Source organism: Humulus lupulus, chromosome 6 (assembly GCF_963169125.1).
Source record: "Humulus lupulus chromosome 6, drHumLupu1.1, whole genome shotgun sequence".
Lineage (NCBI taxonomy): Eukaryota > Viridiplantae > Streptophyta > Magnoliopsida > Rosales > Cannabaceae > Humulus > Humulus lupulus.
The window spans coordinates 202,204,575-202,227,527 of record NC_084798.1 but is presented as its reverse complement, the minus strand read 5'-3'; the positions used below and the strand labels follow the sequence as shown (position 1 = coordinate 202,227,527).

General features: G+C 32.0%; 2 protein-coding genes and 1 pseudogene across 2 annotated transcripts; 1 reads left to right on the top strand and 2 right to left on the bottom strand.

Annotated features, from left to right (window-relative positions):
* Positions 1-815: 815 nt before the first annotated feature.
* LOC133785866 (uncharacterized) lies at positions 816-2,893 on the top strand. Its single transcript, XM_062225083.1, has 5 exons — positions 816-976; positions 1,302-1,351; positions 1,578-2,203; positions 2,282-2,581; positions 2,834-2,893. Exons 1-5 carry the CDS (start codon positions 816-818, stop codon positions 2,891-2,893), a joined length of 1,197 nt encoding a protein of 398 aa, XP_062081067.1.
* A 3,833-nt stretch (positions 2,894-6,726) lies between these two features.
* Positions 6,727-8,458, bottom strand: LOC133785865 (uncharacterized). The gene is made up of 5 exons (XM_062225082.1): positions 8,003-8,458; positions 7,707-7,889; positions 7,182-7,553; positions 6,876-7,085; positions 6,727-6,786 (listed from the first exon to the last, which is right to left on the bottom strand). The coding sequence occupies exons 1-5, from the start codon at positions 8,456-8,458 to the stop codon at positions 6,727-6,729; spliced, it is 1,281 nt and encodes a 426-aa protein (XP_062081066.1).
* Positions 8,459-19,788: 11,330 nt separating this feature from the next.
* Positions 19,789-21,975, bottom strand: LOC133785864 (11S globulin seed storage protein Jug r 4-like; annotated as a pseudogene).
* Between the last annotated feature and the right edge of the window lie 978 nt (positions 21,976-22,953).

The following is a 22,953-nucleotide window of genomic DNA, read 5'->3' as shown; positions in this document are numbered from 1 at the left end:
AGAACAATGTTGTAAATTATGAAAGTATTAGTTTAAATTTTTAGCCATTGAATGTTTGAGGTTTAAATTTTGTTGTAAAATAACATTATTATCTTCATCTTCACTATAAACATCTTTTGCATTACTTTGATTCTTCTTATTGAGTCACAAATATTATTGACACTTAGTTTTGCAAAAATTGTGTTTGCCTTGAGTTCAGTGAAGTTAAGGCAAAAAGTATATTGAATTGATTTTTTTTTTTTTTTAATTTCTATCCAAGATAAAGCAATAAGCTCTCATGGTTGTGTTATTTTTTATTGCAGGAAATGGATAAGATAATGTTATTTGTAGTTTTTAACGGAAGATGGAATGCAAACAACAAATACATTGATCATGAAGTGAAAATATTGATGGTGGAAAAGGATATCAAGTATGTGGAATTGGTAAACAAGATATACAAAGAGCTCAGATTGAATGAAAGATTGATTTCAACAAACTTGATTTTTGATGCAAATATGGATACAAGCAAAGGAATGAAGATAGAAAGTGATGAGAATTTACAAGTTTATCTAAACTTGAACAAGACTGTGGAAGAGTTGAAAAAATGTCCTCTCATCGTTGAAGTAGAACAGAGAAATCAAACCATTTCTTTGCCAAGAGAAGCTAGCATTCCATCTGCTTTAGCAAGCAATGCAACAAGTCACAGTTTGACTCTCACAGACCCCAATACAAATACTGCAAGCACTAGCAAGATGAAGAGCGCCTCAACACAAGAATCCAACAAAATTACAGAACACGGGCAAGAAGCTTAATCACCTCTGCATGTGTTTCCGAATATGGAGATTGAAGACATAAGACTCAATTATGTTTTCAAGAATAAGACTGATCTAAAACATACACTTGCGAAAATAGCCATCAAGAAACACTTTCAGTATAGAATTCAAAAATCATGTTCAGAAGCATTTTGGGCAAAATGCATAGATGAGAATTGTGGCTGGTATGTACGTGCAAGAAACTCAAAAGTATCAGACTACTTTCGAGTTATCAAATACCATAAACACCACACATGCTCCTTAAATCACAGGAATTTTGAAAATAGACAAGCAAGTGCAAAAGTTATCAGTAGTTACTTCAAAGAGAAGTTTCGTGACCCATGATCAACCTATCGACCAAGGCAAATAATAAGAGACATGAGAGATGAACATGGGGTAGGTGTAACATACAATAAAGCCTGGAGAGCAAAAGCACTTGCAGCCGATGATGTTAGAGGGTAAAATGAGGAAAGTTATGCATTGTTGCCTTCATATTTGTATATGCTACAGTTGGCCAACCCAGGAACTATCACAAGAGTATGTAAAGATGAAGAAAACAGGTAAGAATAATATTTATGATTTGCATTCCTATATTCAAGGCTTTACTGATTACAATCCATAACTTACATCTCTAGGAATTGGTTGTTTTTTTTATTTAAATTTTACAGGTTTAAATACATGTTTATTGCTTTTGGGGCTTCATTAGATGATGGAAGCAATGTAGACCAGTTATAGTGGTAGATGGAACATTTTTAAAGACGAAACGTGGAGGTACACTGTATGCAGCTTGTGTTAAAGATGGAAACAATCAAATTTTTCCGCTCGCCTTTGGAATTGGGGATTCAGAAAATGACAATGCATGGATATGGTTCTTTACAAGACTAAAAGAAGCAATAGGAGATCGAGAAAACTTGTGCATAGTATCTGACAGGCATAAAAGCATCAAAAATGCAGTTGAACAAGTGTATCCTGGTGTATATCATGGAGTTTGTCTTTATCATTTGAAGCAAAATCTAAGGACTAAGTTTAGGGGATTACATGTGCATGCCATATTTGAAACTGCTTCAAGAGTGTACTCAGCTCAAGAATATTATTCTGCCATGGCTGAATTACAGAAAATTAGCCCTGAAATGACCACTTATCTTTTGGAAGCAAAACCAGAAAAATGGGCTCGGCCATTCTTTCCAACGAAAAGGTATAACATTCTTACAAGTAACATTGCCGAATCTATAAATGCAGCAATTGTGCATGCGAGAGAATTGCCTATAACGTCGTTAATAGAAGCTATAAGAGAGATGATTCAAAGATGGTTTTCAACAAGAAAAAAAGCAGCAATCAACCAATTTGTTGAGGTGACAAAATGGGCAAATGATGAAATGGAGATCAAACTTGATGTGGCATTTCGAATGAAGGTATGTTATTAAAGTTACATTTATTTTCTTTTTGTTCAACTTTTAAATTTATTGCTTAATAATTGTATTGTTTCACAGGTAGATGCAATTGATGCAATGAAATCTAGTGTCACATATGGTGATCGAGTGTTTGTTGTCGACTTGGAACAACATATGTGCACATGTAATGAATTTCAACTAGAGGGAATTCCACGTGCACATGCTATTGCAACAATTGAAAGCAAGTACTTGGACAAGTACAAATTTTGCTCAAATTGGTATAAAAATTCTGTTTTGAAAGAGACATATGCAGGATCAATTAATCATCTTCCAGATAAAGTTGATTGGAGTGTCCCAGATGAAATTATAGGAGATAGCATGAAAGCTCCAAAATTCAAAGTAAAACAAGGACGTCCCAAGAAAAAAAGAATTCCATCAACAGGAGAATTTCCCAAGCATGTTCGAACAGTCAAGTGTGGAAATTGCAGAATATTGGGGCATAATAGAAAGAATTGTAAAAGCCAACCAATTCTAAAAGAAGGATAACATTGAGTTGTGAATTGCATACATATCATGATCATTGAGATTGATTATTGTCCTTGAGTACAGTGCATTATGCATGAAAGCATGAACTGTTGTTATCTGTTGCAGTCTAAAGACTATAAAGATGCAATGTTATACATATTTGTTGCGTTGTGGACTTGTGGATAAGAATGTTTATACATTTATTAAAGTACATTTGTTTTTTATTATATTATTATCATCTTTAAATTATGACAAATTTATCAGTTAATCTTATTTATTTAAGGTTGCGGTTTAAATTTCTAGGCAAGGTGTTTAAATTTAAAACATAGGGGTTTAAATTTTAAGCTTAGGGGTTTAAATTTTAAGCTTAGGGGTTTAAATTTAAAACATAGTTGGTTAAATAGAGTTGGATTATAAATAGAGCTTAATGGATAAAAATTTGATACCATTTAGCCTTGTGGTTCAAAATTTGATTCCATTTAGCCATGTGGTTCAAAATTTGAAGCCATTTGCATTGTGGTTTAAAGTTTTATGAAAGTGGTTTAAATTTAAATCTTAGTGGTTTAAATTCTTAGGCAAGTGGTTTAAATTTAAAGCTTAACGATTTAAATTTAAAACTTAGTTGTTTAAAGACACTTGGATTATAAAAAATTTAGGCAAGTGCAATTTTCCCCGCCGCGGCGCACAGAACCTTTAGACATTAGAGCCGCGGCGCTCAGAATGAAACAAAAAATAGCAATTATTTGTCACTGGGCGCCGCGGCACTAATTGATATGGGCCGCGGCGCATAGTCATACCTAAAAATAAAATATATAATTTTTTTTTTGCCACTAACAACTTCTGGTCTAAAATTTTTGACGAATAAAGAAATTAGGTTTAAATTTAAAACATTGGGTTTTAAAATTAAAGTTTAGTGGTTTAAATTTAAAAATAATTGGTAAAATAGAGTTTGATTATAAGTAGAGCTTAATAGATACAAATTTGATACCATTTAGCCTTGGGGTTTAAAGTTTAAGGCAAGTGGTTTAAATTTAAACTTTAGTGGTTTAAATTTATAGCTTAGTGGTTTAAATTTAAAACATTGAGGGTAAAAAGAAACTTGGATTATAAATAGAGCTGAATGGATAAAAATACATAAATTTTGGATCAAAATTTTATAATATTTATCCTTGGGGTTCAAAATTTGATGTCATTTAGCTTAGGGGGTTCAAAATTTATAAATTATGGTTTAAAATTTGATTCCATTTAGAGTTGTGGTTGAAACTTTGATTCCATTTAGCCATGTGGTTCAAAATTTGATGCCTTTTTTATTATGGTTTAAAGTTGTAGGCAAATGGTTTAAATTTAAACCTTAGTGGTTTAAATTTAAAGCTTAATGGTTTAAAATTCCTAACATTGAGGGTAAAAGAAGCTTTGATTATGAATAGAGCTGAATGGATAAAAATTCATAAATTGTGGATCAAAATTTGATGATATTTAGCCTTGTGGTCAAAATTTTATGCCATTTAGCTCAGGGGTTCAAAATTTGATGCCATTTGGTTTGTGGATTAAATTCTTAGGCAAGTGGTTTAAATTTTAAGCTTATCGGTTTAAATTTAATGCTTAGTGGTTTATAGAGACTTGGATTATAAATGGAGCTTAATTGATATATTTTGATGCCATTTAGATTGTGGTTTAAATTTTCATGACAGAGATTTAATTTTAAAGTTTAGGGGTTTAAATTTAAAGCTTAGTGGTTTAAATTTAAGACATTGTGGTTTAAAGAGACTTGAATTATAAATATAGCTTAATGGATAAAAATTTATAAATTATGGTTCAAAATTTGATTCCATTTAGCCATGTGGTTCAAAATTTGATGCCATATGGTCTGGGGTTTAAATTTTTAAATAAGAGGTTTAATTTTAAAGTTTAGGGGTTTAAAGTTAAAGCTTAGTGGTTTAAATTTAAAACATTGTGGTTTAAAGATACTTTGATTATAAATATATCTTAATGGATATAACTTTATAAATTATGAATCAAAATTTGAATCCATTTAGCATTGTGGTTCAAAATTTAAAACATTGTGGTTTAAAGAGACTTGATTTATAAGTAGAGCTTAACAGATAAAAATTTATAATTTATTTTTCAAAACTTGATGCCATTTAGCATTGTGGTTCAAAATTTGATGCCATTTAGTCTTGTGGTTCAAAGTTTGATGCCATTTGGATTGTTGTTTAAATTTATAGGAAAGTGGTTTAAATTTAAAGGTTAGGAGTTTACAATGTTTCTTGATCAAGAAAAATAATTGCTATTTAAATTTTTAGACAAACGGTTTACATTTAAAGGTTAGGGGTTTAAATATAAAACTTAGTAGTTTAAATTTAAAACATTGTGGCTTAAAGAGACTTGAATTATAACTCATATGGTAAGTTTAGTACCACTTGGGAAGTAATTCTCATTGCTAAACTCATATGGTAAGTTTATGATATCAAGCACAAAAACTCAGAGTTCCACAACTCTTGATTTCGAGGGTCAGTGAGCAATAAAAATATTCTTAAAACAAAAAGTATTGAGAAACATATTTTGTTCTTGTAATCATACATGACACAAGTTCTCTGCTGGAGTTTCATGACCGTGCTTCCTCTTGTACCCATGATCCCAAAATTCTAAGGCCATCTTCCTTCTCATATCAACAACATTGTTTGGACGAATTTTGAATGGAGACATCCCCATCATTAACAACTCAGCCATTTTTATCACGTAAATACCACAATCAAACCTGCAAATTGGTAAAAACAAAATTCAACAGAAAAAATTGAGGAGAAAAGAAAAACTCAGCATACAAAGTAATTGAATCTTAACAAACTCACGTGTTATTCTGAAAAGGAGTTTCAACCCATGAGAACCTAAAATCCTCGCACGTAGGTGCATAATGTTTACGTTTTTCATGGAAGCCCAAATAATCCAAAATGAATGGAAGAATTCTGCAATATTTCTTCACGTGTGTTTCAACATCTTCGTTATTGGGACTATTAAATGAGTCATAGATATAGATAATCTTTTTATCTATATGTAAAACTCCTAAGCTCCAATGATCTAAATAAATCCCCCTTCCTTGTGGAATAAGAAATGGCATGAAAACAAAGTCAATTTCAAACCATGACTTTCCAAATTTCAATATTTTTCCTAGAATGAAATCAATAATAGCCTTCATTTTGGGACATGGATGCTTTATCTTTTTATGTTGATCATTATTTTTTACATCTGAAATCATCTTCCTTAAATGAGCTTCATCACAACTAATTAGGGTCATGTAGTGATAAAAAACACAACTTGTTGTAGTACACTTCCGAAATGAAGGATAACAAGTATGAGACAATGCCTTCTTTCGCAAATAGTAAAAAGATATATCAATATGCTGCAAAAAAAATATATAAAAAAAACATAAAATATATAATCCAATTATAACATAACAAAATTGAAAATGAAAACAATCTAAAGTATGCACAATATAATAATAAATGCTAGATAGTATAAAATCTTACATCGTTACTGATGAGACCTTCTGCATCACACAAATCAAAGAACCACTTTTTGTTGTCAATTTCTATACCTCCCAATGATAAAGGTGATTTTAATTTGGCATGAAATGCCGCATATGGAGATGATTTACTTCTACAAAATCAACAAACATTTATAAAAAGATATATATTTAGAATAATAAAAAAAATTGAAAAGAAAACACAAACGCAATTCATTTACCTTTTCTTATTCATACCATGAGTGTACCACTCCAAGAAGAACGAAATTGCTTCTGGATCAGGCATAACTTCATATTCACTCTCAAATGGAAATCTGCCTAAGAAATGACAAGTATTCTTTGCTTCTGTAGAGTTCACAGAAGAACAAAGCAATTCACTTGGTTCGACAATAGTTGTCATAGATGGGGGGGGGGGGGGGGGGGGGGGAAGCCATGATTGCACTTGAATCGTCATGATCACTTTTCATTTGCTTCTCTTCTTTTACTTTTTTTTGCTCTTCTATTCCTCTAAGTTCTTTGCAATATTTTCTTCCTTTTGATAGAATTTTTCATTGACAACCTACATATGAAAAAATCAGCAACTACAATTAAAAATAAAAAAAAATTAATACATGTTTATGCAAGTATCATCAAATTCAAAGTTTATACTTGTCGGGCACTTTTTACAATTGACAGAGAAGGAGGAATGCATTTTGGATTGCTAGGAACAATCTCGCCAGTTGATCTCAACAGTGTAGAAGGTTTTTTTATTTTCTCTAAAATTTTAGAAATATTTGGTGGTTGCTTGCCACGTATGCTCCTCTTATTATAATTTTCTCTTTGTTCAATAGGGGCATTGCTTGCAAAATTCATGCATTCCTACAAATAATAAAAGATGAAAATTAAGAACATGATAATTAAATGAAATTTAACACAAAACTTTATTGAAAAATAGGTAATATTTTAAATTTGTACCTTTGGTTGAGGAACACATTCAGGACTACTTAGAAGTATTTCACCACTTAACAAATCATTTATGCATGCTTGCAAATCCTCTTGAGCAGATAACTTTCTTGTTTTCTCTGAAACTTTGGAATCTTGCACATATTTCAATCGTTTTTTGCTTATCTCTTTCACTTGTTCTCCTTCTTCATGTATGCATTTCTTTAAATCATTTTGTTTCACAAATTTCTTAATTAGTTGTTCATAATCTTCTATTTGTTTCTTCATGGCATTTGTATCTTTCGTTCTCTCATCAACTTGTGCCATGCATATATTAATCTGACCAATTCCACTTTTAATTTCAACAATATCTTTTTTTATTTCAATGATCTCCTCTTTGAGCTCCTAGGAAAAAAATCATAGGTGATAGAACAAATTAGAAAAAAAAAAGAAAACAAAATATACTAAAATATAAACCGCAAGTCCTAAACAAAAATGACAAAAAAAAAGAACATACATTATTAAATTATGAAAAAATAGTAGATAATATAAATATACCTTCAATATTGAAATAATTTCTTCATCAATTGAGCTACTTTTTGTCTTGTTACTCATCATTGAGGGGGGATTGTTTGCATCCATGTATATTCCTCTTTCAAGAATTACTGTGTCAGTAAACATACCATTAAGGTGTAATGACTCTTTTTCCGCACTAGATGGAGACAAACAAACATAATCAACCTATATACATAAAAATAAGAAAATCAATGAACAAAACAAATTGTTAACAGTACAACAATTGAAATTAATTGAAGAACAATACTAAAAATATAAATATATATATGAATACGTACTTTTGATTTTTGGAAAACTTTAGACCAAATTGATCGGAGATTATTCACTTTAGTTGACTTCCAATTTAAGATTCTAGGGATTTTTGAACTTATACGAGCGCCAAACAAAGATCCCAATGATGGAATAACCTCATAACCCCACACTTGGAAAGCCACAGGGAAGCCGCACAACTCATAATTGTTTTTTTGCAAATCCAAAACACTTGAAATACTCCCAATAGTTTCATTGAACGAACGACGACCCCATGGATAATTCTCAAACTTTTGTTCATCATCAACCAATTTCAAAACAAAATTATCAATAAACCTGTCACCTCTTTTACTTTCTAAAATGTTTTGCACAATATGTACTTTAGCTATCTTAACGGCATCTTCGTCATCTATTTTTGAAGACATGAGAAGGTTTTTCAAGTCATTTCTTGAGATTGATGATTTCCCAGAGAAGTACTTTTCCATTAATCTATTGGGTTGAACACTATGATCAACATCAGTAGGAAGCTGGGAACAATTTAGACCAGTTATTAGAGCAAATTCTTCAATTCCACACTTTGCTCTTTTCCCTCCAAAGTTCATTCAGATGTCTTGTCTACTAGAGCTACCCTCCTCATGAAGAATTAGAGATTGAACAATCATGGAACAAACTTTTAGGTTACTATTAATATCTAAGAGAAATCCCAAGCATGAATCCTTTAACTTTTCAAATTGAGCATCAGTTAGAGAATTCTCGATACAACGGAAATTGAGTTGATGATCTTGAAAATTAACTTTAATTTGATTCTTAGCAAAAATCAGCTTATTTGGACTTAAATTCTGCACATAAAAATAAAAAAAAAAATAGAAAACAAATAATTCAATCGAAAACATTATTTTCCTTTTTTTAAGCAAATAAAGAAAAAAATATAAACAATGTAAAATTACCTTGAAAACATTCAAATTTTTATGATAATAACCTGATTTCCTATTGTTCTTCGTGATACGAGCTTTCTTTGCCATATCTTACATAAAAAACAAGCAAAAGATATAAACAACATGTTTTTAAAATAACACTTCTAGCTTTAAAAAATATATATATATATATAAAAAAAAAGAACAAACAAAACACATAATATTGAAGTCATTTTCATACATTTAATCATGGAATTTAATGTCCTATAAATATGATAATATTGAATCAAAATCGCATATTCTGAGGATTATACAAACTGCAATTTAGTTAAGACATTTTGTCAAATACTTACAAGGCATGAAAATCAATTCAACAAAAGAATAATAAAATCCTTATTCTTAATACTATACAATTGAATTTTAGTTTAAGTATTTTGTCAAACATATACAATGCATGATAATGAACTAAAATCAAAGCATTAAAATAATCATTATTGGATGCATGGATAAGTTAAGTGAAACAATGAATACATATATATATATATACAACGAAAAAAATACATAATATATTTTACAGTTAGTTGCATCTGTTAACATTGTTAAATTTTAATTTTCAATTAAGATTGCAAAAAAAAACACAGAATAAATTTGCAAGAAAACATTGAAAATACCTTGTTAGAAGCTCAACTTCAGCTCAAAATCCTCTAATAGCTTCGAATATGGACGATCAAAAAAATAATGGTTGTCCTCATAAAGGGAGGGTCAAACCAAAGCTATAAATGAAATGTTGAAAATGGAGAAGAAGATAATGAGTTTAGAGCTACGAATGATTTGTGAAAACACTGAAAATATAAAAATAATATAAATACGTAAGGGGTTATAATACAACACACTTTGGGCATGTGAAGAATGTGCCGCGGGTTTTTGATCTAATCATCGCACTGCGGCGCGCATAAAAAGGAAGGCTAGAGCCGCGGCGCGCCGGCGGGTTAAAAATAAAGCAATTTTATGTAGCTGTGCGCCGCGGCTCGAAAATATATGGGCCGCGGCGCACAGTGAACACATATAACAAAATATATAATTTTTTTTTTTTTTTGCCAATCACAACTTGGGGTCTAAATTTTTAACCAATAAAACAATATGTTTTAAATTTAAAGGGTGTTGGTTTAAATTTTAAACATAATGGTTAAAAAGACAATGTTTATGATATAAGCCTAAACTTTGAGGATTAAATTTGGATGCCATTTAAGATTAGGGGTTTAAATTTTAAGGCAAGTGGTTCAAATTTCAAGCCTCGTGGTTTAAATTTCAAACCTAGGGGTTTAAAGATACAAGGTTTATAATTTAAGCTTAAAAGCATAAAAAAATTGTAAATTGTTGCGTAAATTTTAAACCATTAGGCTCATGTTTTAAGCTATCCAAGTCTTGTGGTTTAAATTTTCAGGCAAGTGGTTTAAATTTTAAGCCTTGGGGTATACATCTAAAATCTTAGTGGTTTAAATTTAAAATATTGTGGATTAAGTGGTCTTAATTTATAATTAAGGCTTGATGGATAAAAAATTATCAAATTGTGGTTTAAATGAGATGCCATTTAGCTTTGGGATACAAAATTTGATGCCATTTGGTTTGGGGTTTAAATTTTTACAGGAGTTGTTTAAATTTAAAAATTAGGGGTTTAAATTTAAAACATTTTGGTTTAAAGAAAATTGGATTATAAATAGAGCTTAATGGATAAAAATTTATAAATAATGGATCAAAAATTGATACTAATTAGCCTTGTAATTCAAAATTTGATGCATTTAGCCTTGTGGTTCAAATTTTTTAAGCAATTGGTTTAAATCTAAAGATAGGGGTTTAAATTTAAAGTTTAGTGGTTAAATTTAAAAGGTTGTGGTTTAAAGAGACTTGGATTATAAATAGAGCTTAATGGATAAAAATTTATAAATTGTGATTTAAATTTGGTGTCATTTAGCCATGTGGTTCAAAATTTGATGCCAATTGCTTTATGGTTTAAATTTCTAGGCAAATGGTTTAAATTTAAAGCTTAGGAGTTTAAATTTAAAGCTCACTAGTTTAAACTTAAATTATTGTGGTTTAAAGAAACTTGGATTATTAAGAGAGGTTAATGAATAAAATTATATACCATTAAGCCTTGTTGATCAAAATTTGATGCCTTTTGGAATGTGGTTTAAAGATTTAGGCAAGTGGTTTAAATTTAAACCTTAGTGGTTTAAATTTAAAGCTTAATGGTTTAAAATTCCTAACATTGAGGGTAAAAGAGGCTTTGATTATGAATAGAGCTGAATGGATAAAAATTCATAAATTTTGGATCAAAATTTGATGATATTTAGCCTTGTGGTTCAAAATTTTATGCCATTTAGCTCAGGGTTTCAAAATTTGATGCCATTTGGTTTGTGGTTTAAACTCTTATACAAGTGGTTTAAATTTAAAGCTTAGCGGTTTAAATTAAAAACATTGTGGTTTATAGAGACTTGGATTATAAATATAGCTTAATGATTAAAAATTTATAAATTATGGTTCAAAATTTGAAGCCATTTAGCCTTGAGGATCAAAATTTAAGTCATTGTTGTCTAAAGAGACTAGGATTATAAATAGAGCTTAACAAAAAAATTTATAAATTATGTTTTAAAATTTGATTCCATTTAGAGTTGTGGTTCAAAATTTGATTCCATTCAGCCTTGTGGATCAAAATTTGATGCCTTTTGGATTGTGGTTTAAAGGTTTAGGCAAGTGGTTTAAATTTAAACATGGTAAAGTCATGCTCAAACTCTTGACTTGAAAAAATTAACCATGGATTTGGTTTTGTATATAACTTGTTATTCATTACATAGTGGATCATTGGTTACATATATATACCCTGGGAGGACTCTTTCTAATGTGGCCTTCAAGACCTGTTAGTCCTTATATCAGCATGTCAGAAGCTCTTATGTTCCTTGGTGACTTCAAATCAGTCCACTACATGAAGATCCCCCAAACTCATGTTTGTTGTTTAGGTAATAACAAGTTCAAGAACTAGTTTGATCTTTCTTGTCTTTTGTCTTTTGTTTTACAATGGTATGATCATTGATCTTTAGTGGATTTTAGTTCATTTATCTTCATTGTTTAGTTGAGACTTTTGAGAGCATTGAGTGTGGTTGAAAAAGGGGTTCTCGGGTTTGCTATGTAAGCAAAAACATAGTACCGATAAGTCTATACTCTTGGTATTGGGATTCATATTAAGTTTATGTAGGTATCTCAAAACTCTAATTAATCTTGAAACAAAAGGGTATAGTAGTACTACTAGATAAGAGAAAAAGAAAGTTGAAAATGAATTGGCCTAACAAGAGAAGTAAAATAATAACACAGCATGTGAATGGGAAAAATCTCAGGGGTCTCTGGGAATTGATCTTCTTGGCAACTGATAAAAATAGAAAGAGAATTTTGGATTAACCGTTACTAGACAGTTAAAAAGGATATTTAAGAACAAGCATAAATTGTTCATATCATAAATATTAAATTCAGGTCATTACATTAGCTTCTGCCCTCCTAGGCATCTAAAGTGAGAGACCTACGTTAGTTATAAAAAGTAAATAAAACAAATCAACGAGCTGACCAATAAACTAGTGTGGGGGTTGCGGTGGATGTTGAGGATATGGTGGCTGGGAATCAAATGGTGGGAAAAGTGGTGGCTGCTGAAAGAAGATAGGATCTTGTTGATTTTGGTCCCAGCGCCCAAGCAAAGAGTTGATATGGGTAGTGTGATCTGCATCATATTGACTACGTTGGGCATAGTACTGCAGCAAATGCAAATTTTGCCGATATATAAAATCATTTTGTTGAATGATATGAGAGTTTTGTTGAGCTAAGAACTGCATATATGGATCTGTAGGGGGAGTGATACGAACATGTGCATCCTCTGCCATAGGTTCAATCTCTTCTTCCTCATTCTCCTCTGGTATGGCACCTGCTAAATTAGCTCTTGCTAACCGTTTAACCGTTTGTTCACCATATGCATTCACCATAACAGCAGTAATAGTAGGAATAGCCCTAACATAGAGGTCATCTGTCCATGATGGAGTGTCAGCATTTTGACACAACGTTGTAACAGTGGATGCATGTCCCAAACCTCCTGTTGTGCCTCCCCGTCCAAAACGTTTGAGGCTAGTATTGATCACTTTTCCAATGTCAATTGTGTACCCCTCCATAATGGCATAAATAAGTAGTACACGCTCAACAATAATAGAGGATACATGAGAAACTGGAAGAAGATTTGCACACACAAAATAAGTCCAAGCAGTGGCTTCTTTTGTCATATCTGCTTTCATCAAATGTCGAGGTTTCCCATTAGACATAACCCATTGAGAGCCTGGTTTACACAAGCAATTTATCACAGCACCAAAATCAATTTGTCCTTCTATAAATTTTACATACTCGTCCTCCTCAGGATCTAAGGTAACCAACTTGAAAATACCATTTATAGTATTAATATCGAAAGGCACCCATGTTCCACGAACAAAACATTTATTTTTGCGGGACTCCGAAAGATTAGCATAAAATTCTATTACCAATTGTTTTATTCCTCCATAAGGTACTTGAACTAAAGTCTTCCACCCCCTCTGCTCAATATTAACAAGAATACTATTGTAAATTGGATCATTTTTTAGCCTAGAATCGAATTCCATGCCTCGTTCACCCAATACTTTCTTTGCTCGCATACTATCGAATCTCTTTTCAGCTTCTTCACTAACAAACTTATCTGAGTTAAACTTTGGATTTTTAGCCCTAGAAGTAGAAGCTTCAGTAGATCCCTTTGGTTTCTTTTTAGGAGCCATTTGCACAAGATATGCCAAAAAAATATTTCTTCAAAATAGCCTACAAAATACAATACCAAAACAATGATGTGAAAACATTGAATAATCATCAAATAGGCATATATTTATATTTATAATAACTCACATATATATAATATTGAATTGCCTAAAAAAAATTAGGGGTGATAAAAAAAGCAAGCAATAAGCTCACAACATATAATTCTCCAAGACATAAAAAGCAAGCAATGTGCTTTAATGTGTAATTATAAGGTGGAGACAGATCGTATGCTCAGAACATATAATTCTCCAATACATATAATTCTACAAGCAATCAATGAGCTCACAACATATAATTCTCCTAAACATAATTATGTTTCATATAATTTACAATTATCATCTTCTGCTTAGAAAATATCATAAAATGTAATTTGGAAGTAAAGAAAGTAGATTGCTAGTATGATTCTTGAAAATTTGACCATATATTACGAATTCTTATGTATCATGATTGATCTTTGAAATACTAATGTTTTTAATTTCTCTATTGCAGCTTTATACAGGAAATGGGTTCTTAGCTTCTACACTAAAAGACTGTTTATTATTATTCATTATAATATATGAACATTTGTTTTGTTTTTTTATTAGTTTCAATGCTTCGAACCTTAGAAATCAAAGAAGCAATGTTTTCTTTGGTTTAAAGAATATATTCATGTAAAATATTTTTAATTTATCAGTGAAAGAGATTCTATAGCAACCTCAAATAATACTCACAGTCTCATATCGTATATGTTGTTTTATACGATTCAATCAAACAATTTTAAATTTTTTTTTTTCTTTGGTTTAAATAATCTAGAAAACTCAAATGTCTTCTTCTCATTCAATACATGTTTGTCTCTTTTCGTTTCCTTATGCCACAACGTTGCATTTTAAACCTTTTCTATCTAGGCCAAAAATAATTACGAGACCAAAAATATTGAAATTATGACATAGAACCTCATTGAGTCAATTTCACAAACACTTGGTGAGCACACTAATAAAACAACCTTCAATACTTGATTTCCAACAATGTAATGCCCAAAAACTTAAACATAAAATGCAGTAATCAACAAAAACTAAGAAACAAACAACAATTTAAACAAATATAAAAGTTCCTCTACTAACAACAAAACACCCCTAAAATAACTAACATCATAACATAAATTTTTTCTAAACAAAGAATCTTCTTCATACAAGATTTAATATAAGAATTATAATACATATACTTACTTGAAAATCTTCTTCCAAGATGACACACAAAAGTTGTAAACCCGGAAAAAATGATTGAATCCTAAAACGGGATATGATGTTTTGAAATAATGAATAAATGAGATCTAGAAAAGTATATAAAAAGTAGAGGGCTCGGGGTCGCGCCGCGGCACTCTATTATTGAGCCGCAGCGCGCAGACAAGGAAAGTTATTGCAAATGTAGTGCCGCGGCTCCCAGCGAAGGTAAACTTTTATTGCAATTTGGCGACGCGGCGCTCAGCGACAGCAAACTAATTGCAATTTTAGCGAGCCGCGGCTCTCTTTTCTATATAGAGAATAACTTAACAATGCTCACACAATATAAAATGAGTTTGATCAAGTAAACAATTTTATAACATAAACCAATATTTTAGATCAACACACATATAATTATAAAAATAGCTTATTTGATAACAATTTATACATTGAGGTTTAAATTTGATGTCATTTAGTGTTGGGGTTCAATATTTGATTCGATTTGGATTGTAGTTTAAATTTTTAGAAAAGTTGTTCAAATTTAAAGCTTAGGGGTTTACATTAAAACATTGTTGGATAAAGAGACTTGGATTATAAATAGAACTTAATGAATAAAAATTTATAAATTTTGGTTTAAATTTGTTGTCAATTAGCTTTGTGGATCAAAATTTGTGATGCCATTTAGCATTGGGGATCAAAATTTGATGCCATTTATATTGTGGTTTAAAATTTTAAGCAAGTGGTTTAAATTTAAATCTTTGGGGTTTAAATTTAAATCTTAGTGGTTTAAATTTAAAATATTGTGGTTTAAAGATACTTGGATTATAAATAGAGCTAAATGGATAAAAAGTCATAAATTTTGGTTCAAAATTTTATGTCATTTAGCTATGGGGTTGAAAGTTTGATGTCATTTAGCCTAGGGGTTCAAAATTTTAATCCATTTGGTTTGTGGATTAAATTCTTAGGCAAGTGGCTTCAATTTAAAGATTAACGGTTTAAATTTAATACTTAGTGGTTTAAAGAGACTTGGATTATAAATAGATCTTAATGGATAAAAATTTATAAATTTTGGTTTAAATTTGATGCCAATTAGCCTTGTGGATCAAAATTTGTGATGCCATTTAGCATTGGGGATCAAAATTTGATGCCATTTATATTGTGGTTTAAAATTTTAAGCAAGTGGTTTAAATTTAATGCTTAGGGGTTTAAATTTAAAATATTGTGTTTTAAAGAGACTTGGATTATAAATAGAGCTGAATGGATAAAAATTCATAAATTTTGGTTCAAAAGTTTATGTCATTTAGCTATGGGGTTGAAAATTTGATGTCATTTAGCCTAGGGGTTCAAAATTTTATTCCATTTGGTTTGTGGCTTAAATTCTTAAGCAAGTGGCTTCAATTTAAAGATTAACGGTTTAAGTTTAATACTTAGGGGTTTAAAGAGAGTTGAATTATAAATAGGGCTTAATGGATAAAATTTATAAATTATGGCTCAAAATTTGATGCCATGAAGCCTTGGGGTTTAAATTTTTAGGCAACCCATTATTTTCTGAGTGTTAAAGATATGCTGTCTACTTGGCTGCAGGTTGTTGCTGGAGAACTTGAGTTAAACCACGAGTGCAATTCAATGAATTGGTAACCTAAGGACTTTGAATCTAAGTTGCAGGTGATATTCTATTGACAAGCTACGGAGCTTTTCAACTAAACATGATTACACAGCAAAAATCATCCTTCGAGTGTGTCTGTCAGATTTGAACTTGAACTGGTTTATATGTTTTATGATTTCTGATCCCATTTGTTTGGCAATCTCCAGGAAGCAATGAAACAGACTTACCAGAGAGCACTCAAAGTTTAGTGGATTAAATTTAAAACTTAAACCTTGGGGATTAAATTTTAATGCCATTTAAGTTTAGTGGTTCATATTTTAAGCTATTTAAGGCTTGCAGTTTAAATTTTAAGGCAAGTGGTTTAAATTTTAAGCATTGTGGTTTAAGTTTAAAGCTTAGTGGTTAAAAATTCAAAACTAGGGGTTTAAATATACTTGATCTATAATTTAAGCCTAAATGGATAAAAATTTATATATTGTAGTTTTAATTTGATGCCATTTAAGCCGTATGGTTCAAATTTATAAATTGTGGTTTAAATTTTAAGCCATTTATTTTAAAATTATAAAGGTTTTGTATTAGATTCGCACATTACAATATATAGATTAAAAGAGTATTTTTATGATGTAAGCCTAAAGGAATAAAACTTCAACCTTGTGGATTAAATTTTGATGCCATTTAAGTTTAATGATTCATATTTTAAGTCATTTAAGGCTTGCGGATTAAATTTTAAGGCAAGTAGATTAAATTTTAAGCGTTATTGTTTAAAATTAAAGCTTAGTGATTTACATTTAAAATAATGCTTAAAATTTAAACTACAAGACTTAAAGTCCAAATCATGTCCCTTTAAAATGTAAACTGCAACGCTTAAAATCTAAACTACAACTCTTCAAAATGTAAACTACAAAACTTAAAATGAAAAACACTTGGCTAAAAATCTAAAACACGACCTATAAAGCATAAGGTTTAAAAGCTCTATCTCATATTAATCGCTTAACTTTTTAGCCACTCAACTTTGCATGCCCTTTTACAAGTCAATGAGCTTTTCAGAATTTCAATTTCTTTATTTTGAAACTCATTGTCCAATTTAGAAGTTCAATCTTTATTTTACAAAGCTAGCTAATGATGCCATTAGGGAGGCATTGTCCGTGTATGAATCACTAGGAGAATTAGACAAACAAGAGGCTGCATATGTTTATTTTTAGCTAGCCTGCTACCAGAGGGATTGTAGTTTGAAGTTTATAGAGACTGGACACAAGAAAAGAAACTTTGCTAAAATCTCATCCCACCATGTATCTGACCATACTGATGGACACATCAGACCTTCTATCATGCCTTTCAAATCCTTTACACTCAAATCTAGTATGATTTTCTACTTGACATTCATTTTGTTTCTCTTCATTTCGATTTGCAAAATTTTTTCTTTTAAAAATTGATATTCATCCTTACGATTTTCTAGAGAATGCTCGCTTTTTTCCCCCTCAGACTATGCCTTATTGAAATGCTAACAAACATTTAAAATGTTTATACATTCAACTTTACTCAACTAGGCCTTGCCTACATAAATCTATTTACAGAATCTCTACAGGTAATAGGGTCCTTAAAAAATTTCAGAAACAAATTTTTTAATATAACTTGAAAAATACCTACTTATAGGATACTTAATCAAACTTAGCTACTAATTCTATTTAGTTCAATATTACGCAGGTTATTAGTCACATTTCTCATTCTACTGTTAAAAACACTACTTAGGAGTTTAGTGTAAAAAAAAAAACTCTTCACTTTAAATCAATTTCTAAACCCAGCTGCATCGGATATGTCATTCTTTACAACTCACTCAAAAGAGCATTCTTAATTCCTTTTATGGATATGTCATGAGTAAGAGAGTTTTTGCGATTTTCTTTGTTTCCCAACTACAAAATATATATACTTTTTGCTAGTGATTTTCTTGGTCTTATAGAAGTGCAATATGGTACTATATGGAAATGGCTGGAGTGGTTACATAAACTAGGGAGAAAATTATTCAGAATGCTCGCATATTGGTTGAAAAGATTGGAAAGACACTTGAGTTAGATGGTACAGATGGTATCTGGTGTGCATTTCCTGGAACTTTTCCAGATAATTTTACTTTCAAAACTAAGAGTGTATAACTCTTAGTATCATCTTAGTAGTACAAAGGCCATGAGTTTGAGCAATTTTTGGGGTGCATTACCTACATTGTCTTTAAGTTGATGATATACTGGTCTTGTTTATCTAAAGATGCTGACTACTCTATGGGAAACAAAATACCAATACAAACTGGGCACACAATCTAACACTGGTGAATTCTTACACTAGTGACAGTTGTCATCACTGGGAGTGAGGAAGCAAGCTCTGAACAGTGAAAAATATGAAGCTGTGTAGATATGGTAGGAGGTCAAGTAACTCTCCATTGAGTCTCCGACAACTGCCTATAGTAAGTGATGTTAGATTTGGGTAAACTTCAACAATGAGTAGTACGACTCCTATACATTCCCATACACATAAATGAATATACATAATACAAAACCAAAAGACAAATTTAAAGAAAAAAAAAAAGAACATCAACGAGTATTTTCATCAAAATAAACACAAGCAATGAAAACACTAGATAAGAAGGGAAATTTTTCATTTGATGATTAATGAGGAATTTCATCAAACAAATAGAGTGCAATATATTAAACAACTTATTTTACATACCTCACTACTAGGTTCCAACTATATAAGAGCATAAAATATTCAGAAAAAATTTAATGGAACTTTCATCAAACAAATGGAGTGCAAAGAATTAAACAAAACTCATTTGCATACCTCAAGAAAAGCAAGCTTCAAAAATCAATTGCATAGGGGGAATGGCCTCAGACAATGATGACTTTCATCAAAACAAACAATAAAAACACTATATAAGAACATAAATTATTCATACAAAAATCAATGAAACTTTCATCAAACAAATGGGGAGCAAAGAATCAAACAAACCTCAATTACATACCTCAAGAGAAGCAAGCTTCAACAATCACTTGAAAAAGGAAGATCGGCTCTGAACTTGGAGAAGAACTTCAAACGATCCACAAAATCAAGACAGAGGATGGCTCTGGCGTTGCAGTTAGGATGGGGGGTGAGTTTTGGCGCTGGAGACAGAGGAATGTTGAAGATGGTGATCGGGGGGGCTTGGCAGAGAGAAAGGAATAGTAAACGAAAACTTTGAAAATAGAATGAAGGTGAGAGGGAAACGTTGGAAAAAAATGGAGAGTACTCAGTTTATAATATAAAAGGGTATTATAGGGAAACTGATTAAAAAACTGGGTAAAAATATATAAAAGTTGAAACATGGGTAAAAACTAATAACACAATATAAAACTGGGCACACAATCTAATTTCCATTTATTTTGTTTTAATTTCACTTTTATGGGTTTAGTTTTCCATATTTTTGTATAAAAGTTTGTTTATGCCATATTTTCACTCTTAATCAAGTTTTATGAATTTGGAAGGGTATGTTTGTAATTTGATTATTTTTTTTAGCTTATTTGATTATTTTTTTATATTAATTTTATATAATTATTTTTATATTAAATTTTTCTATGGTTGTTTTGCAATTTTTTTTTAATATGAATTGTGTTTATTATTATTTTTATTTATTGTAAACATTTTTTTTCCTTTTTTTTTAGGTTGTACGTTTTTTTTAAAACCTAGGTAAGGTAACCAGTTACTTAATTAATTTTTCAAAGTTATGTAAAAAAAATCCTACAGCTAGCTTAAATAACATTTATCTAGAGGGGTAACCAGTTACTTGTTTGTGTTTTTTCATATTTATGTAAAAAATAATCTTAGAGGTTAAATAACATGTATCAGGAGGGGCAACCAGTTACAGTGCGATTAGTAACTTACTACCATAAGAGGGGTAACCAGTTATCATAAGAGATTGACGAGTCACTCATATTAGAAATGAAAAAAAAAAACATCACATTTGAAGGAAAAAAATAAGAATAGTAAGTATGATTTAGTAACCTAGGTAACCAGTTACCATATAAAACCCAGAAATATACACACACATCAGAATGTGAAGGTAACTAGTTACCTCCTAAAATATACAAACAAACAACGTGAAGGTAACCAGTTACCACAGATCTCAAGACAGAAAAAAAAAACCAAATCTGACCACGAACCAACCTCCTCCCTCGCCTCCGACCACCACTAGAAACCCCCATCCCCTACGCGCAAAACCCCGTCGCAAACCCAGCCACCCTCGTTGTTTTGCACAGCTCCGAGCACCACAAATCGCACACAGCCCAAGCGCCACCCTTCTTCCTCACCTCCGACCACCACTAGAACATCCCTCACCTCAGCCTATCCCCATAGTTTTGGATTTGGGGGCTCGCGAATGGAATCATGCAGAGATGCGCGGATTGAGTTTGTATTTGTCGATGGTGCGGCTGGGATGTTATTGGCTGAGTTTCATGGAGGTGTGCGCCTAAGGTGGTGAAGGTGGCTGGGTTTCATGGATGTGCGGCTGGGGTGTTCTTGGCAGGTGGTAAGGGGGTGGCCAGAGATGATGGTGGAGATGGTGCGGCGCCATCATGCCGTTCTTGTAGAGCACTCCTCTCTCGGCGGTCAGCTGGAGGGAGCGGAGGATGGGGAGGTTGTAGCTGTTGAGGGTGGTCACGCGGCCGCTGCGTGGGTTGAAGATATCAGCCTGAGAAGGATGGTCAATGTTCTCCCTCAACCTCAGTGTGTAGAAGGTTTCTTCTAAGCCGCTGTAGTCCTCGGATCAACCGTAGCGGCGTCACTCCTCTTCTTGGATTCTTGAAGGAGCTATGATGTGGAGGTCCTCCCTGACTCGGACGATTCTCTCCCTCATGTCGTCTTTGTTCTGAAGCTTGTTAGCCAACTCGGTGTCGATGTTGAATGACTCGGCCAAGATTCTTGTGTTGAAGCCGCTGAAGATGTTGCCGTTGGGGTTCTGCTCCTCCTGCCTCCTTTGCTGGCTTCGGCTTTGGCTTCGGAGACGAGCCTCTTGTTCGGTCTTTTGTTCCCTGTGTGGGTTTCCAGCTAGGTGGAACCTCTGAAATTAATTTCGAAGAACCAACATTATTAATTTATATGAAGAAGAAAAAACACTGATCAAAAGTGATGTTAATTATAGTATATATTACTCTAGAGAATTGGTCGAGCTGGTTGGCTTGGTTGCCGACATCGATGAAGGCAATCAAAACAAGAGGAGAGTCGCTGTTGTTGTAGACCCAATCAGCCACGATATCACCTTCTTTGATTTCACGAACCTTCTGGTGTTGCTCGTCTGATCCCTGAGACGTATATCCTCTCGATGACGCTGAAGTTCCTCTTTCGAATGTCTCTGGGCAACCTGGGATCACAGCTCCATGGATACCCCAACCCCTCATTTTGCTCATTTGTTTTGATTAATTTTGATTTCCAATATGGGATTAGTTTTCTCATAAACTAAGTTTTTCTTAATTAAATTTTCCCATACAAATTAAAGAAAGTTTAACTCCCATATTTTTGCACATTAATGGCTAAAAAGCCATATTTTTGAAAAATTCCCTACATATATTTATCTCAAATATTTATTGCGGTAAATAAAATAAAAAATTTATTTGTCAAAGATTCTTATAGTATTCTGCCAAACAACCCTAAAATTTATTTAAAAGTAGTTCATACGGATGGCGGCGCGAGCGTGTGTGGTGATCAAGTGTGTGAGTCCTCACCCATTCGCACAAAACTGGGTACCCCTTGGGGCACACCCTAATGCATGGCATTTGCATCTTATATACACTCTTGGAGGGTTGTTCCAAATCCACATGGGACTTTTCCCATATCACACACAAATATACTTTTTCAATTTTTGACAATTCACTTTTAACTTTTAACAAAAAGTTCCAACAATCCCCCACTTGAATTTTTTTAAAATATTTTCTCGAGCAATATCAGAATCTATAAGATTGTGCATAAACAAATGTATCTTTCGATTTGAACATTTGCGTAGTGAATACGATTTAGATTATACTAGAGTGACACATAGTCTTGAACTCTATTTCTAACATCGTTCCACGCACCAACCTTTCAAGGGTTTAGTCAAAAAGCCTGTGCGTTAATGGCCATGCACGTCTATCCCAGTATAGTGAATGCTCTAGAAATTTTGCCCAAAATTCCATAGGAAGCGGCCCCACTTCCACATTCACATAGGTGAGTCTATCAAGAGTACTCTTGTAGCTCGGTACTCCACTCCACATAGAGTATAGATCTCATTAAGAGTTTCTATTAATCATCATCTCATCGCTTCAGGAATTCATGCTTCTATATGCTTTAATGGAAATAGCATGATCCAACTCATATCACTTCACAACTTGTTATTACCCATT

Coding starts and splice junctions, on each gene's coding strand:
- LOC133785866 (XM_062225083.1), top strand. CDS start 816: ATGGAGATTGAAGACATAAGACTCAATTATGTTTTCAAGAATAAGACT. Junction 977..1,301: donor ATAGATGAGAATTGTGGCTG/GTATGTACGTGC, acceptor TATATGCTACAG/TTGGCCAACCCAGGAACTAT. Junction 2,582..2,833: donor TGAAAGCTCCAAAATTCAAA/GTAAAACAAGGA, acceptor TATCTGTTGCAG/TCTAAAGACTATAAAGATGC.
- LOC133785865 (XM_062225082.1), bottom strand. CDS start 8,458: ATGGAAAAGTACTTCTCTGGGAAATCATCAATCTCAAGAAATGACTTG. Junction 7,890..8,002: donor AAGTTTTCCAAAAATCAAAA/GTACGTATTCAT, acceptor TTATGTATATAG/GTTGATTATGTTTGTTTGTC. Junction 7,086..7,181: donor AATGTGTTCCTCAACCAAAG/GTACAAATTTAA, acceptor TATTATTTGTAG/GAATGCATGAATTTTGCAAG.